The sequence below is a fragment of the Episyrphus balteatus genome, chromosome 2 (genome assembly GCF_945859705.1).
Source record: "Episyrphus balteatus chromosome 2, idEpiBalt1.1, whole genome shotgun sequence".
Taxonomy (NCBI): Eukaryota; Metazoa; Arthropoda; class Insecta; order Diptera; family Syrphidae; genus Episyrphus; species Episyrphus balteatus.
Window position 1 is genome coordinate 77,014,901 of NC_079135.1, and position 17,360 is coordinate 77,032,260.

At 30.8% G+C, this 17,360-nt stretch overlaps 2 protein-coding genes across 3 annotated transcripts; both read left to right on the plus strand.

Moving 5' to 3' along the window:
• Positions 1–586: 586 nt before the first annotated feature.
• On the plus strand, positions 587–9,138 carry LOC129909030 (ADP,ATP carrier protein). 2 transcript variants are annotated; one of them, XM_055985967.1, is made up of 5 exons: positions 587–742; positions 7,932–8,232; positions 8,304–8,431; positions 8,497–8,728; positions 8,829–9,138. In XM_055985967.1, exons 2-5 carry the CDS (start codon positions 7,936–7,938, stop codon positions 9,069–9,071), a joined length of 900 nt encoding a protein of 299 aa, XP_055841942.1. In that variant the 5' UTR covers positions 587–742; positions 7,932–7,935; the 3' UTR covers positions 9,072–9,138. The 2 variants fall into 2 exon arrangements, with proteins under 2 accessions (XP_055841942.1, XP_055841943.1); XM_055985968.1 differs by lacking the exon at positions 587–742 and adding an exon at positions 5,625–5,784.
• A 2,033-nt stretch (positions 9,139–11,171) lies between these two features.
• Positions 11,172–14,927, plus strand: LOC129909031 (E3 ubiquitin-protein ligase RNF185). Its single transcript, XM_055985969.1, has 4 exons — positions 11,172–11,363; positions 11,726–12,197; positions 14,269–14,435; positions 14,492–14,927. The coding sequence occupies exons 2-4, from the start codon at positions 11,767–11,769 to the stop codon at positions 14,587–14,589; spliced, it is 696 nt and encodes a 231-aa protein (XP_055841944.1). The 5' UTR covers positions 11,172–11,363; positions 11,726–11,766; the 3' UTR covers positions 14,590–14,927.
• Positions 14,928–17,360: the final 2,433 nt, after the last annotated feature.

Genomic DNA, 17,360 nt, shown 5'->3' on the forward strand with positions numbered 1-17,360 from the left:
ACTTACGAAATAAGATGATTTATGAAGTTGTTAAATTAGATGCCCCATATACACAAGTGAAAACTTGGCATAGTAGCTCTGTTCCATTGGAGGTGGTAGTTTACGACTAGTAGATGTTTTGGTTAAGTACTATCATCTACTCATGCTCTTCTTCCCGAGTAGATACGATTTGTATTGAATTCGTTGAAAGTGCGCGTGCGCTCCATTGAAAATCGCTAGTAAACTACTAGTAGTACTTTACCACCTTCCCAATTAACAGGGCTAGTGTGAGCACTGATTCAAGGTCCATTATGTTAAATTGCCCTAAGGGCAAGTTGTACAAATATTTAATCCATGCGGTTCAGCAGCTTTTATCTTCTGAAATAAGTGGTAAAGCTGAGGTTTGACACTGGTTCAAGGTCTGTATATGTTAAAATATAACAAGAAAATGCCAAAATGAGAAAATACTGAAGACGACACAAAAAATGTTCCCAGATGTGTGTTCAGCCTAAAAATCAAGTACTGTGTGCTTTCCATCAATAATTTCTCTGAATGAGTTCATAATTTTTATATCACTCAGTTGGTAGTTCCGTTCAAATATTTGATGCTCATTTTTTTTTCCACCATTTTCCTTTGCTTCCTCCATCACTTTACGAACCGCGGTCGTTTATTGAGCACGCGAGTTGTCAAACGCCTCAAAGAAAGAAAATTTTCCTTGAAGTTCTTTTAATTGTGTTGTTTGAAGTTAACTAAATAAATACAGGTATATATAAAATTTTCTATAAATAATTTATTTACATTATTTTGTGTTTTTTTTTTTGGGTTAGTAAAATACGGCGCAAGTGTAAAATTAAGTAAGGAAAAATATTCTTTTATGCCTTCTGATGGTTGGGTATCTATTGGGCGAAGTGGTTGGTTATGTAACATTTTCCAGAGAACTTTTTTTTTGCATTTCTATAATATTAATTAGACTGATTTAATTCCCTGAAAAGAATTTAAACTTTATTTGGGATACTTCAATTGAAAACAGTATTTTTTTTTCATTTGAATTGTTCACTCACGTCTCGTATATTTTTTGCTTTTACAGCAAGAAAGTATCACGATTTTTTTTTTTGCGGCGTGGACATTTTCTCTGAAAAAATGCATGAGTCACAAACCGCTTAAAGATTAATGTTTAATATGCAAAACATGAAGAAAATGCTGTTTTCGAATAGTTTCAAATAACATTAACTTACATTTGAATAAAACTCACGTGACGTTCAAAACCAGAAGTTCTGGAATCTCATGTTCGGCCATTTTAGCTACGTCAGCCGGTCTCATATCTAATATCAAATATTCCATGAAATCATGGGATAGGTTTGGTTTCTCTTCAGTTTATTCATAATTATAATTGAAAGAATTCAAACTATCGCTAGATTTTTTGCCCTTCCTAGTTTTTTTTATTTTTTAAGTTATGCAAGGGGCTTTATATGAAATATATAATTTTTTTTTTGTTTCAATCTACGTAAAAACTTTCCTTGGCACAAAAATTTGATCAGTAGTGGTTGCTGGTTAAGTTTTTTTTTTTTTTTTGTTTCCCTGTAAGCGGATAAAGAGAAAAAGAACTATAGATGTATGTATGTATTTTGCTTAGCCTATACGTGAAGTGAATACATGCATACATTTTTGCGTCTCTTTTGGCAACTACCACTTAAACAAACCGAAGAGTAACTTTCTATAAGATGATCATATTTTACTTGTGCGACGCAAGTATTGAATTGAAATTGAAAATAGAAAAACCTTGAAAACGGGAAGTGTGCGGCCTTAGCCAATTTTGAGGGCAACTTTGTACATGATTACAGCTTATTTGCCCTTTTGCCAAAATTAAAAGGTCAAAGTTTTTTAAAAGTTTTTTTTTTCGGTTTTAATTCTTTTGCAATAATTTTATCAATTAAAAATTGCCTAAAATTATACTTTGTAACAGCAGCAGGAAAGAATCTAACAGATGTTTGGTTTATAATTTGTTTGTACCTACATATTTATTAAAATATAATAAAAACAATAAATATAAATACCTATGTACGTAGATATTTTATGGATGTTTCTACATTGAGTTCATGTTGATCTTAAAGTTGCCTCGTATAAGTTTACATCGGCTGAACTTCTTTTAGAGCAGTTTTACCGTAGAAGTTGCACTTGAGAACCCAATATTGAAAACAAAAGTGTCACTTCACTTATAATGTTACCACTTTCCCCTAAGATTTGATTTCGCTGCAATACGGCTGTTCTCATTTCCGTTCGAATTCTAGTAGAACAACATTATTGTGTGAAAACTACACGACCCAAAAATTTAATAAATATGCAGTTTTGAGTTTACGTGTAATTAGGAACTATAATTCCTTTTTCGATCAGAGATGCAATATTTTTTTTTTCTTATTTATCTTAAAAAAACAAATACCTACAAAAGATTGTTTTTTAATAATATCTAAGTTTTAGATTTCAATAAATTTAAGTTTGTTAAATTTTTCCTCACAATGATTTTCTTGGAGGTCTTATCAACCTCTGCCGTGACTAAACATTCCGCTATGAGATACTACGTTCAAAGTTATTAGTCAAAAGAACGACAGTCGAACATTTACACGCGGTTTCTTTTAATCGGTAGATTATCACTTTTTAACAACAAATCTCACAAATTTAAATGTAATATTTATACCTAACTGTTTTTTGTTTTATTAATTTTTGAAGTTAATGAAGACAAGTAACCTTCCTTTTTCCTGTTATGTATGTTACTTTTGGAGGTTTTATCAATTCCTTTCCTTACGCAAGCTTACCTTTTTACATTTTTCTATAGATAAATAATCTTCTTTAATTAGCTAAACTTAATACAAGCGTTTTAAAAGTATTTGGGGTTGTTTTTTGCAACAGGAATATTGTTTTATAAGTGGAACAACATATTGTTTGCATAAGTTTGCAATTTTAAAACAATTACATTTTTAAGTGAAGCAAAAACCAACAGACAATAAATAAGCTGGATTGAAGAATAACGATTTTATTATTACATACTTTTATAAATTATCTTTTACTAAATTTATCACCCGTATTGCGATTTACAACTATCAATTGATAGTTGATAAATATTGAAATTTGTATGGACAAACTGCTGGTCAACTTTTAAATTAAAATTTTGAATTAGATTTCAATTAATAATGGTTGGCACAGTTTTCTGTTTTGAAAACTTTTGTTAGTTAAGTAAAAGTTGGAAATTGCAATAAGGCTGTATGTAACGTGAGTTCCTTGAAAACTTTAAATTTTTGTTTGTTTATTGTTTATGTAGCATGAATAACAAATCAAATTATACTCTAAATTTTAAACAAAATTTCAGTATTTTCACACTTTTAAAATTAAGTTTCCAATAATGGTAACTTGAATTACTGGGACATTTTTTCGTAATAAATATTAAGAATTAAAGAAATAGTTAAGCATACAATGATGCATAAATTATACTCACAGGCAATATTTTTCGCATCGATTTACATTTATTTTTACGAGATAATCCTTCTTGATAGTAACATGAGTGATCATGGAATTGTTTTGAAGACAAAGTTTAAATGGAATATTTTACTTCACACGAAATCGTTTTCCGTTTTTTTTTTTTTTTTTTAATCATTAAAGTTTAATGAATTTATAAAAATAAAGTTGAATGTTATTAGTTTTACAATATACTTAAAATTACGTTTTTTTTTAACCAAAATTCTGAAAACCCTTAACCCATTACTTTTAAGACACCCTGTATAAAGCGACGTTATCAATACCATCTCAATACCAATTTTGTTTAGCAAAAAAATAAAAATAAGTTTCATGGGATCATGTTTAATCACGGGTGCATTTATAAATAATGTTTTTAAAACTAAATAAGAACCATGTTTATGGTTCACACTTATTTGCTTGTCACACCCGTTATAACTTGAGACTAAGAAACAATTTTCGGCAGTTCTATTTTATTACTTAAAATAAGAATGCTATAGTCTGGTTATTGAACAACAGGTGGTTTTTGGTACCTTCCATAAAAAAAAATATCAGATTAAAATCACTGCTAATTGTTATTTATTTTTTTTTTTTTTCATAAATACAGATTTATTTAAATTGTCTGGATAATTGATTCCATTATAAACCGAAAAATGTATTTTAATAACTTCAAAGAAAATGTGGGTATATGGTTTACATAAAAGTAAATAAAAACTTGTTGAAAATACTTAAAACATTATTCATTTAATTATGCTTCCTCTAAAAACACATCTTTCTCATATTACTGCTTGATAGAACTAAAAAAAAGAAAGAATGAATAATGTATAATGTGTAATGTAATGAGCTTATTTGGCTCTGGCAAATGAAAACTTATTCACGTGAAAAAAAAGTACCATTAGGTACTACCTTGTGCATTTGCATACTACTCAATACTGCCTAAATAAAATGGTTTCAAGCAGTAGTCAGTAAAAACCAGAATAGAAACGCCATGACGACGTTGAGAAGAAACGAAGTAAAAAAGGCATATACAAACATACTTTTGAACATTTGCCTTAAATTTAATAAATATGAACGTACATACATAAATACACCGGGAGTAGAAATTCCACAGTTACAAAATGAGAAATTTTTGCAAATAGAAGAAGCATGAAACGTGCTTAAGTTTTAATAGCTATCGTTAACGGCATTGGCCTTGAAACTGTGAGTTATTGATTTTTCCCTTTTCACAGTTTTCCAGTTCAATAATCCTATCAAGTAATGAAGGATTTTAGTAATTAATTATATAAACAAACTATAATAATTAGCTTTCATGGAATTAAATTATTGTACCTACAAGTTTTTTTTTAATTCCTTTCAAAATAAAAAAAAAAAATAACATATTTTCAACTAAAATTTGTTCTTCTAAGTAAAAACGTGGAATTAAGTATTACACTAATTTTATAATTTCTATCGAAAAAAATTATCAAAAATCAATATTCTCATTTTTAGTCACATGTATTATATTTTCCAATAAATGAGCTTACTTCCTGGTACTTAGGTCTAAACAAAACTTAATAACTATATGGCTGCTCTAGCTTTACAAAAAGCCAATAGACAGAGAGGACGAATCAAGAACAAGCTAAAAACACCTTGCAAAGCTTTTTTGAAAGCATAGTTAGCTCAATAATTATTCTGTTACGCACATTTCAAGCTTTAAAGAGACAAAGTCACTGGAAGGTGTATTGTAATTGTACCTTTATAATTCCCATTTTACTTTAAAATTTCCAGTACCTATTCACGTGAAAAAGCTTGTTCTCTGCAAAGCTCTCTCTGTCCCTTTTTTATCTCCAATCATACAAAAACAAAATAATCCACCCACCATTATATGCCTTATAAGGTACTAAACTTTATCTTTTTAGTTATGCAACCTAAATGAAAGGCAAAACTTTATAAGACAATGTTTTGAAAAAAAGTACTAACAAAATACCTCTTTCATAAGAATAGAATAAAATTATGTATTTAAAATAAAAGAGAGCATATAAAAAAAAGCTTTTTGCGTGTTTGCCAAAAATCACGCATTTGCCATTGGCATAATTCTATCAAACAAATGCGCATGTAAAAAATAGAGACATACAGAACCCAAGAGAGCGAGAAATTTAAACTTGAAGATTCTGCAAATAGATTCAAGAACGGTTCTCTCGAAATTATTGTGTCTATCATGGTTAGCAAGTGAGAAATTTTCAGAAAGTGAATCAGTTGCCGGACCGAAGTCGAAGTGTTGTGAATAATTTTCTGCTGCTCTGTGATAAACTAATTATATAGGTATACATACTATATCAAATAGTAATAACTTATATGACTATTTTATACTACTTTTTTCTACTTTTTAATTTGTTTCTAAATTGCTAAAAAAAAGTTTCTTAAATTCAATAAACCTGAAAAATATTGCATATAAATAAAAATAAAATAATTTTTTGTCGAAAAAAGCCCATCCCTTACGAAGATTTAAAATTTTTTCATATGGTTATGCAATACCAACTGTGTGTGCGTGTAAAGAAAATTTAACCAGTACAAGTACATGACTTTGTACTTATGTGACACTTTTTACATATAGTAATGCTGAACTATTTTGATATAGTTACTTTATTGCGATAATGAATATATTAAATATAATCACCAATCGTTTGTTAAATTTCCACGTGGTTAATGATAGCTGGCGAAAATAACCTGTCTATAGCGACAAACTTGAAGTTACGTCACCAATAAAATAATTGGACGTTGGCCTTAGCTGATGGCAGGTGCTATGTTGAAGCAGTTATATAAACGCCACAGACGCTAATTAAATTTGTTTTGTTATACTATCTTGTGATTTTCCCAAAAAAAAAAAAAAAATTCATGTATTACCCAGACAACACATATCGCAAATGACAAAATAATTCGTACTTGAATTTTTGCAAATGTCATGAGATTGATAAAACGATGTAGATTATATAAATTATCTATCAAGGCTTTAGAGATAACTTTTCTTTTTTGATTCACTTTGTTGTATAACACATTTTTTTTTTGTTAATAAAGAGTTGCTATGCATTAACCTATTATAATTATGTATTATACCAAAAGAAAGAATTCTTTTTTATACATAATCTGGTATAAAGTAAACAAAATACTTCGTATTGAATGAATTCTGTGCTTGTATAAGCATATTATGTGTATGTATGTATGTACATATACATTGTACCGATATATTATTTTTCCCATAGAAGATGTTTGGTGCTTTCATTTATTTTGATTAAATGATCACGCACAAAGTCGTCATCGTTCAATTTGTATCAGGGCATCACAGCGTGTTTTCTTTTTTCAATTTGCTAATTATTCACTTTCGTTATGCTTGCTGCCAAGCTATCGACCTTAATGAATGAAATGAAAACAGAAAACCCGAAGCCAAACAAATCAGACGAATTGTTTTGAATTGATTTTTTTTCTATCAATTTATCCGGTATGGATTAGAAGAAACTCATTCATTCATGAAGCATCCAATTGGAAAGAAATTTTGGATTTAATTTAAATCAAAGTTTTAGTCCGTTTTGAGTATTTTCTGGGCTTAAATATGACAACTAATTGTTTTAAGATTGGTAATGAATTACTCTCAAAGACCACAAATATGTATGTAAAACACAATAGCAGCCACTTTTTATGATACTTTCCTAACAAATCACTCATTGATTACATTGAAGTATTTAAATTAATATTATAATAAAATTATCCTTTTGTCCTAAGAAAAACCTACCGAAGAATATTGATTTTGTATGTTAAATGAATTTGACCGAAACTCATATTTCAGGCGCAAGAAATTCTTTCGGCATAAATTTCTCTCGCATGAGAACTTTGAAATGTTTCTTTTCAAAGAATGATTTTCCAAACGGTATTTTGTGCAAAACTGCAATTTTTCTGCTTGTTTTTGCCAATACCCTATATAAGTAGTGGAGAATGAATGTGTTGGGCATCAAAACAGCAATTTTTTTATTAGAATTTTTTAATTTTGGAGAATTTGTGGCTATCAGTTCAGTGCTGGAGAACATAAGAAAACATATAAGTAGTAGCTGTAAAAAACCTGTTTATAGTGCTAAGTAAACGCATGGATATAGTTAATACTACAAAAAATGTAATGAAATCCCATATGAATTTTTCCACTAAAGGACACATTCGCCATTTTACTGAAAAGGATGTAATATATCTTCAGCTAATCCAAAATTAACTCAACTCAATTTGATGTTTTAACTTTTTTGCTTAAATCAAGTTTAAGAGTATCTACCAAATTCTGCATGATTAGGTGCATAGTAAAAAAAAGAAGAAATTTCTTAAAAGGAGGCTTAAAAGTTGGCACAAAAATCTTCAACTAAATATTGATACTAATAAAATTTTAATACTTTAGTAGTATATTATTAACATGATTCTTTTTTTATTTTCAGCAAAATGGGTAAGAATTTCGATCCCGTGAGTTTCGCTAAGGATTTTGCCGCTGGTGGTATTTCAGCTGCAGTCTCCAAAACTGCCGTAGCCCCAATTGAACGTGTCAAATTGCTGTTGCAAGTACAACACATTTCAAAACAAATCTCACCTGACAAACAATACAAGGGCATGGTTGACTGCTTTGTCCGCATTCCAAAAGAACAAGGTTTTGCTTCATTCTGGCGTGGTAACATGGCTAACGTCATCCGTTATTTCCCAACCCAAGCTTTGAACTTTGCCTTCAAGGATAAGTACAAGCAAGTAAGTTGTTAAAAAAATCCCCTAATTTTGTATGATTGTTATTTAACTACCTTCATTTAAAAAAAAAATAGGTTTTCTTGGGAGGTGTTGACAAGAACACCCAATTCTGGCGTTACTTCATGGGAAACTTGGCTTCCGGTGGTGCTGCTGGAGCAACTTCATTGTGCTTCGTCTACCCATTAGATTTCGCCCGTACTCGGTTAGTATTTTGAGTTGGAGGTACTTTATCATTTGCGGTATATTAACGGTTGATATCTCTTATAGCTTGGCCGCTGATACTGGCAAGGGAGGTCAGCGTGAGTTCACAGGTCTTGGCAACTGTCTCGTAAAGATCACAAAATCCGATGGTATCGCTGGTCTGTACCGTGGTTTCGGTGTATCTGTCCAAGGTATCATCATCTACCGTGCCGCATACTTCGGCTTCTACGATACTGCCCGTGGCATGCTTCCTGATCCTAAGAACACACCAATCTACATCAGCTGGGCTATCGCTCAAGTAAGTTTTCGCATTTCTTTTTATTTTGTGTTCTTTTGTTTTCTTGGTCATAATGTTAAAAAAAATTGTATATTAATTGATAAACTCTTGTGTTTTTCAGGTTGTTACAACTGTTGCTGGTATTGTTTCTTATCCATTCGATACTGTCCGTCGTCGTATGATGATGCAGTCTGGCCGTAAGGGAGCTGATATTATTTACAAGAGCACTGTACACTGCTGGGCAACAATTGCCAAACAAGAAGGTGCCGGTGCTTTCTTCAAGGGCGCTTTCTCGAACGTCCTCCGTGGTACTGGAGGTGCTTTCGTGCTTGTTCTCTATGATGAAATCAAAAAGTTATTGTAAATAATTATTGTAACAGCAACGTAAGAAAAAAGTAAAAAGTAAAAACATAAAAATAGTAAATTATAAATGGTTTTCATTATTTTTTTTTTGTCTTTTTGAATTTTTTTTTTCAATTTCTTTTACTAAATTGAGTGAAACGTAGTCTGCGTTCCTTTCGCAGGTGTAATACTTTTATTTAAAACTCTACTTTCAATCGAAACCATTTTCAGGTTTCAAAATGGACATTGTTTCGTGTACCAACGTACGCATAATGCATTTCTTTAAAACCAGGCGCTGAATCGGCAAATATAATTTGCAATATTACAGTCACATTGCACTTTTTTCTTTGGTCCACCTACAGTCTTGAAAGCAACAATGTTTCCTTTTTTTCAAACGACGAAAAAGATCATGAAAAATTTCCTTCGCGGGGTATCCGTCGGAGCGAAAAATTTTTGGATTTCATACGAATCATACTTCGAGTTGTGTTTCCAACAGGTAAAAACGCTACTTAGTGCCAAACCTCTACCGCCACCTAAATCTAGAAAGGGTGGTTTACGCTTAATTTTTCTTAATGCCGAATTCCTTTCAAGAAAAAAAATCGATCTTAATGCGATTTACAAGCCGTTAGCAATGTGCCGATAATTTACTGAACAAAAAATCAAATAAAACTCGATTTTTTTTAAATCTTAATATGATTTACCATAAAATTTTGTATGGTAAATCTCGTACAAATCATGGAGATTCAAAATAAATCTCGTCGAAATCTTTTTTATTGCCAGTATTTTATATAAATTTGCGTTGAAAGTTTTTTATATGAAAAACGTCAAGGCAGCATATTTTTGATTGGGCACTCCCATAAGACGCTTCCAAATCTAAGCCGAATTCATTTAGGTCCATTTTCTTAACTCGGAGTTGAACATAACTTGAGAATTTTTAATAGAAAAATTCTCAAGTTTTGTTCAACTCCGAGTGAAGAAAATGAACCTTAGTATACTACTCATTAGTAGATCTACTAAATATACTATAAACAACACATGATCTGCTCGAGTAGATAGGAATGTGTAGTTGTTCTACTTGATTTCTACTCATGAGTAGTCTACCACCTTCAAAAGAAAGCGGGTAATGATTTCGATTCGATCTTGCAAGTCGGATCGCATAATCCGAATTCAATTAGATTCTGGTTTACATAGACCTAAATCCTGATTCAATTCTCTTTATAAACTAGGTATCATACCTTTTGTTTATAAAAAGAATTGGGTGCGTTCACGTACCAATCCAAGGGTATCTGGATACCTCTCAGCTGATGTAAACATGGGCTGAACGCATCCATTGAGTTACGTTTTACGTCTTTTGAGATACCGAATTGAGCTTTTTAGCAATATGTCTTTATTGTTTTCCTTTATAACTGTTTAATAGAGAAGTATACAAGAAAAAAACCGACCAAGAAAATCAAACCTCCTCAGAAGAAAACAAAAGCATACATGCATATAATATACAAATACGCATGCATGTATAAACATATGCATATACGTGTTCAAAGCCACTTCCTCTGAAGAGTATCAAGTTTTTTTTTTAATTTTTTCTATATTCACGTCAAACATTATAATATGAAAATAAAAGCCCTGTTCCATTGGAGGTGGTAGTTTACCCGTGAGTAGAAATCTAGCACAACAACTGCACATTCCTATCTCCTCGATTAGAAGGTCATGTTGTGTTTTATTAGCCCTGTTCCATTGGAGTTGGATGTTAGTCGTGAGTAGAAATCTAGCACAACAACTGCACATTCCTATCTCCTCGAGTAGAAGATCATGTGTTTTATTGTAGTACTAGATCTACTCATGAGTAATCTACCACCTCCAATGGAACGGGGCTAGTTTTAGAAAACGACATTTAGTGCACAAAGTGTGCAAAAAACTAGTTATTTGTTGTATACTCTCCTTAAGATGTGTTTTTTTTTCGTTCAACGAAATTAAATTAACTCCTCTTTGATTGAACGCACCCATTCATAGAAAAAAAAAGAAAATCATAACGTAATGACGTAACGTTAACTTATATTACCTCTAAAATTTGCTAATCTAGAACTCTGTTTATACAATAGAATAAATGCAAATGTGTACATAACTTAAAGGAAAAAAGGAGGAAGGGTTCGTAAACAAGAAAAAAGAACACGTACAAAATCGCACTTGTTAAATTAATTCCAGTGCAGCGTAATTTTTTTTTCCATATTACAATTACAAGAAATATTCAACAATAAATTAACAAATCGAAAAGTATCACATATGAAATCTAAAATTCTTGAAAAAGCTTCATAAAGTAAGTTCGTAGATAAGTTGAAAATTATTATACCTAAAGTTAAAAAAAAAAAATGAACGACTGATTGGGAATGTTTAATAAATCCAATATGTACCCATCTACATTTATGTATTTTTTTTTCCTTAAGATATCTTTAAGATTCTTATAAGAAAATATAAATTGAATTTTATTGCAGATAAAATATTTTTTATTAAGTTCGACTTCTGTATCTGTAAACAGATTATAAATTAGTCTAAAGATAAATTTTTTTATACTTTTCGTTTTAGAACGATATTAACACAATTTTCTTTCAAGTAGCTTATTTGTCTTATGACTCGTTGTTTTGATTTAGGTATTTTTATTTTTTTTTTTTTTCATTCAAGGTCATTGAGCGAATAATTGATTTCGGAGACAAAATTTAACTATGTCCATTGATTTCCCTTCACCATCGGCACCTGAAGTGCCAAACACAGAATATACACCTTCGGCTTCGTCGTCGTCATCATCGTCATCAAATTTATTGGGTTCGCAACCACCGCCAATTGGATTTAGAACATTGATTGGCAACGAAAAAGAGGCCACCACCTCGACTGATGGGGCAACGGCTAAAGATTCGACGAATGATAAGAACGAAGAGAAACGCGATGACTCCATGTTTGAATGTAATATTTGCTTGGACACGGCTAAGGATGCCGTAGTCAGCATGTGCGGACATTTGTTCTGCTGGCCATGTTTGCATCAGTGGTTGGAGACACGTCCAACGCGTAAACTTTGCCCAGTTTGCAAGGCTGCTATTAGCAAGGAAAAGGTTATTCCATTATATGGTCGTGGAAGCACGAAGCAGGAAGATCCCAGGTAATTTCACTTTTATCAAAACATCGGAAAGTCCATTAGAGTTGACCCCTTCATAAATAAAATGCACGACTGGGTCGCACGTACTTGCTCTTGCAGTTCAAATCACTTTTATGTTATTTTACTTGTAGGTTATCTTATAAGAGCTGCCTCTATATAAATTTTAAAGACATTTTGTTGATGTTGGAGAAGAGCCGACATTTAGGGCAAAATTTTGTAAAGTGGAAAAACAATTTTTTTTATTGTTGCAGTTTTATTGCAATTGCTTTGAATATTACGTCAGCAAACCTTAAAATCAAAATCAAAATCGTTTGAGCCGTTTTCGAGGTATTTGGTATAACTTGAAAAAATTGTATGGGATGTATACTTGTACACTTTCTCAGTGAGATATAAAAAAAAAAAAAACAACTTTCAGAGTTCCATTAAAATCATCTGTACCAAAGTTGAAGAAAATCCGTCCACGCGTTTAGGCTGTGGAAATGTGTACAGATGAAAACACAGACGCACGTAATGTTAGTTTTGATTAAAACCTCAAATTTCTTTTTCGACATGAAACCCTATAGAGCAAGTAAAAATTGTCTAGTTAATTTTTCCATTCTGTACACTTAAGTAGGCATTAAATAAATTAATTTATAACAGAATAATATGTCGGCTGTTTTGTCGCAATTATGTTTACACAATAATAATATTATTAATTTCTCTATAACAGAAATATTTTCTCATCCCTAATTAAGTAAACACTTGGTCAAATAACCCCCACATGTCATCGGTATGTTATAAAAAGGGTGAAGTTTTTAAATTATCCACTTTTGTTTTGAACTTAGAAGCTTAGAACTTTTTGCCTTAGACTGTGGGCAAGACATATCATCGCCGTAAAGCAAAATTGTTCTAAGTCACAAAAAGCAAATTTTACAGGGGAAGATTTTTAAGTTTCAAATTGGTTTAAAGCGACAATTGCCATTTAAGTTATTTTTTTTTTATAAAGCTTTTCTCTTGAATAAAATATACGATTTTACCTCATTAGTAGGTGGATACTATTTTTAAATATTTTTAAAAACTAAAAACCCAAAATTGGACATAGAACAATTCGTATACAATTACGTTTTTTCCTTAAATAAAAAGTGGACTTAGAACCAAATATGATGGGACTTAGAACAATCAAGAATACTCGGGCTCATTTTCAAAAGGCTACTTCCCTGTTTTTATTGTTCTATGTCCCTTTAAATTGTATTATCTGCGGAATGAAATTTTTTGACAAAAACGGTTTTCAAATTCGGAAAGAGCACCCTCAAATTAGTGAAACTGCATCATTAACTCATTTTCGGTAAAAAGTGGAGTCATTTTCGGTAAAAAGTGGATTTGCTTTACGCCGACGATATGAACGTATTAGGTGCGAAATTTTGCTTCCGCCACACCCCTTTTTTATTACGTGAAAGGAACACGGGTGCGAATTTGGTTTTTACTTTTTCATGTCGTTATAATTTATTTTGGTTTCAATATTTCATAGGGATTGTGCACACAAAATTAACGTAGAGTTTTCCGTTATAATAAGTTTTCCATTATAATAAGACTGTTTTTAAAATTTTGTCCTGCCAAATTCGCACCCGTGACAGAGGGCTAATGGTCAAAAATTGAAAATTTAGAAAGAAATTTGAGAAATTTAATCCTTTCCATGACTTTTTCATAAGAATGGAAATGTTGCTCAGTCAGGATATGTCGCTCACTTACTTGAATACTGTCATTACTCAAAAATCATGAATGCAGAAGTTATTGGAATAAAGTAATCTTTAATCCTGCTGACGGAGAAGGAGCACTTGTTTTGTTTTAGAAACCAACTTTTTACATACAAAAATAGATCGATACTAAATTTAAATCTCGTTTCCTGAAAAAACATTTTCTTAAAATTATGACAGTGTTCAAGTAAATGAGCAAAGTGTTTTTGATAAAAAAAAATGGAAGTCGGAACTATCTATCTATCTAAAAGAATAACATTTCAAGATGAAGATTAAGGCATAAGTGTTAACAGTTACTTTGGTATTAATTTTTTATTTAAAGCAAAATTTAAATATTTCAGAAATAAGGTGCCACCCAGGCCAGCTGGTCAACGAACTGAACCCGAACATCAACAAGGTTTTCAAGGATTTGGATTTGGTGATGGTTTTCATATGTCTTTTGGAATTGGCGCTTTTCCGTTTGGCTATTTTGCATCTTCGTTCAATTTTGGCGAGCCAAGGCCAGCAGGTAAAACAAATCTACTTGTTTTCAATCATTTAATGAAATATTAATTTTTTTTTTAGCAAATCGTGGAACCACACAGTACGAAGATGAACAGCAGTTGTCCAAATTATTTTTATATTTAGCATTTTTGTGCATCGCATGGCTTTTGTTTGCCTAGCGAGTTTTTGTTTCAATCTATTGTAGTCAGATATTGAAGTTCGCATTCAAAAGATAATAATCATAAACAAAAAAACAATTCTTTATAAATATATACATATACATAAATAAACGTTTTAAATTGAAAAACAAGTTGCCTACGAAAGCAACAGTCCCAAGTACTTAAAAATGTTACAGAATTTTAACAAAAAATCAAAGCTAGTCGAAACAAAAATTTTTATAATTAATTTAACCAGTGATTTCTTTGTAAGAGGCCGGTTACAACGATCAGCAAAACGCATCATTAAAATTTGTCATAAATGGATTATAAACATTATCTAACATATTTTCATAAACGAACGAATTCTTTTAATTTTGAAATTACATGAAGCAAAATCGTTCACACATGCGATAACGTTTTTTCGCTTATGTGATACAGAATGTTACCCGATTTGGTTTTCGAAGTAAAATTTTAAAGAAAAATTTAAAGAAAAATATTTTTTCCGAAAAATATACTATTCGATTTCTTGATCCAAACAAAAGAATAACGATTTTAATTGTTTTAAAGTGTTCTATCTAAAAATGTTCTATATTCTAACTTATTCAAATTATTTGTTTCACTTTGAGTTTAAACAAACATCGAATAATGTACAAGTTAATTTTAATGACGTGTTTTACCAATCGAATCCTTATAAGCGGTGAAATAAAATATTTCCATAAAAATTAAATAGAAAACTATTCAAATTCACTTTAAATGACTGATTATAAATACTTTGTGGTCTTATTATCAAATTTGAAGTGAGTTGTTTTGCATTTGATAAGAAGCTATCGGCAATTGGAATTAATTATTATATTACATATATGGAAAATATTTTCGATTTAATGTGAAATAAACACATATTTCCAAATTGAACGCAAAGTACAACTTGCTCCAAATTATATAATCGAGACTGCCTAACTGGCATATTGCATTATAAGTCGATAATTTGGATTTAGAAAAATCTAATCGATTCTTTTTTACAATACAAATTGGAGGACTAAAAGCTGAAGTGAAACAAGTCACAAAAAGTGAATTCGGAGATATAACGAGTTAAAGTAGATACGCTACCATTGAATCTTATGGAGAATGACAATTTTAATCGAAATAATTTTGAATCAAGCTAATGACGGACCTTAGCTGAGTCAAATCTTGCGCAGATTTTGGCACTAGATTTGTATTTTTTTTCTTTTTTTTTTTTGACTTGGTCCGTTTCAGCTGTGAGACCTCCAATTATAGATACATACATATGTATGTAATCAGTAATACGATTTTAGGATTTATGTGTATATTATTTTAGTATGAAAACTTTTTAAAAACTGTAGTTTTAGCCAAGTCTTTAAGGAAAATTAGGACTTTTGGCAAAGTATTGTCATTTTGCTTAATATTCTATGAGGTAATGTTTATTTTGTGCCTATATTCTAAAGGACTCTATTGATTTAAATTAGCAGTTCACGTTAAGTTAAGGAAATGTTTCTTTTAAAATAAAGTCGAATGGTATAAAGTATAAAATATTTATTTTAGCATATTTTTTTAATGGAAAACTAAAATGTATTAAAAATGCGTTAAACTTTCAGCACAACTTTATGCGATAAAGTTTATCATCTGGAAATGTTAAATGTGATTTTTTCTAATCAAAGTGCAACAATCGTACGGATTCAATTTTCGTTCCCGTTTTCAAATTCAAACGAATGTAAGAACAGCCGTGATAGTTAGACGCATCAATTACGAACAGTATGGGAGTTCATAAACGTTGGTCGTAGTAAGAAATTTGTGTTACTAAACTTGTTAGGGTGGAGAAATTTTTAATAGTGAGCGCTTTTTCTCTACGAAAAATATCAGAATTTTTGAACAGACTCTAATCTACAATTCGTCTGCGTAAAGCAAAATTGTTCTAAGTACATAGGATTTGTAAAGGACTTACAACAATTTTGCTTTACGCCGACGAATTATACGAGTGAAATTTGTGAGAGAACCAAAAGGACAGAGCTTACCGGTGGAATGAAATATAACGTATTTGCTACTACAAAGAAAAATCGTCAAATATAAACACTGGACTTGTTAAAAAAGTAGTTAGGGTAGAATTGCCTATTTTCGGCCGTCTCCAGTTTCCGGCCACCTTTCGAAAAATCTTTATAACTAGTGATTTCGAAGGGATTTATTCCAAATTTTTGCTCGTATGCTGTTCTAACAAATAAGAAAACAGCATAAGAGCTGTTCTCTTATGCTGTTCCCTATGAAATACCAAGTTATAACGATTTTCCGAAAGGTGGCCGGAAACTAGAGACGGTCGAAAATAGGCAACTCTACCCTACACGGATAATTATTTTGCATTTTGCAAAATGCATTATGCAGCTCTATTTAGCCTTCATTCAATACATTCAAATCAAAATTAAGGAATAAAAAGTAAAAAAAAAAAAAACAAATTGATAACTATTTTTGTCAAGACTGTGAATTTCAACATGAAACAGCCAAAAAAATACAAATCTGATAAAAAGGTATTTTTTAATATTCTCAAAAACTAGGAGGCATAGAAGAACATTATTTTCAGTATTTGATAAGGAATTAATTGAAGCAGTTTACTTAATCGATAAATTTCGCATTGAAATTCACAGTGTTCCCAAATTTTGACTTTGAAATCGATTATTTCAAAAACAATTGATTGAAATAACTTGATTTTTAAACAAGAATTAAGTGTAAAATTTTGGCTTTTGAAAAAGGTATCATAACTGTAAGTGTTGCCATTGTTTTTTTAT

Excerpts from the sequence above, each read along its gene's own strand:
- LOC129909030 (XM_055985967.1), top strand. The coding sequence starts at position 7,936 with ATGGGTAAGAATTTCGATCCCGTGAGTTTCGCTAAGGATTTTGCCGCT. Across the intron at positions 8,233-8,303 it reads TCAAGGATAAGTACAAGCAA|GTTTTCTTGGGAGGTGTTGA; the intron begins GTAAGTTGTTAA and ends AAAAAAAAATAG. Across the intron at positions 8,432-8,496 it reads TTAGATTTCGCCCGTACTCG|CTTGGCCGCTGATACTGGCA; the intron begins GTTAGTATTTTG and ends TATCTCTTATAG.
- LOC129909031 (XM_055985969.1), top strand. The coding sequence starts at position 11,767 with ATGTCCATTGATTTCCCTTCACCATCGGCACCTGAAGTGCCAAACACA. Across the intron at positions 12,198-14,268 it reads ACGAAGCAGGAAGATCCCAG|AAATAAGGTGCCACCCAGGC; the intron begins GTAATTTCACTT and ends TAAATATTTCAG. Across the intron at positions 14,436-14,491 it reads TGGCGAGCCAAGGCCAGCAG|CAAATCGTGGAACCACACAG; the intron begins GTAAAACAAATC and ends TTTTTTTTTTAG.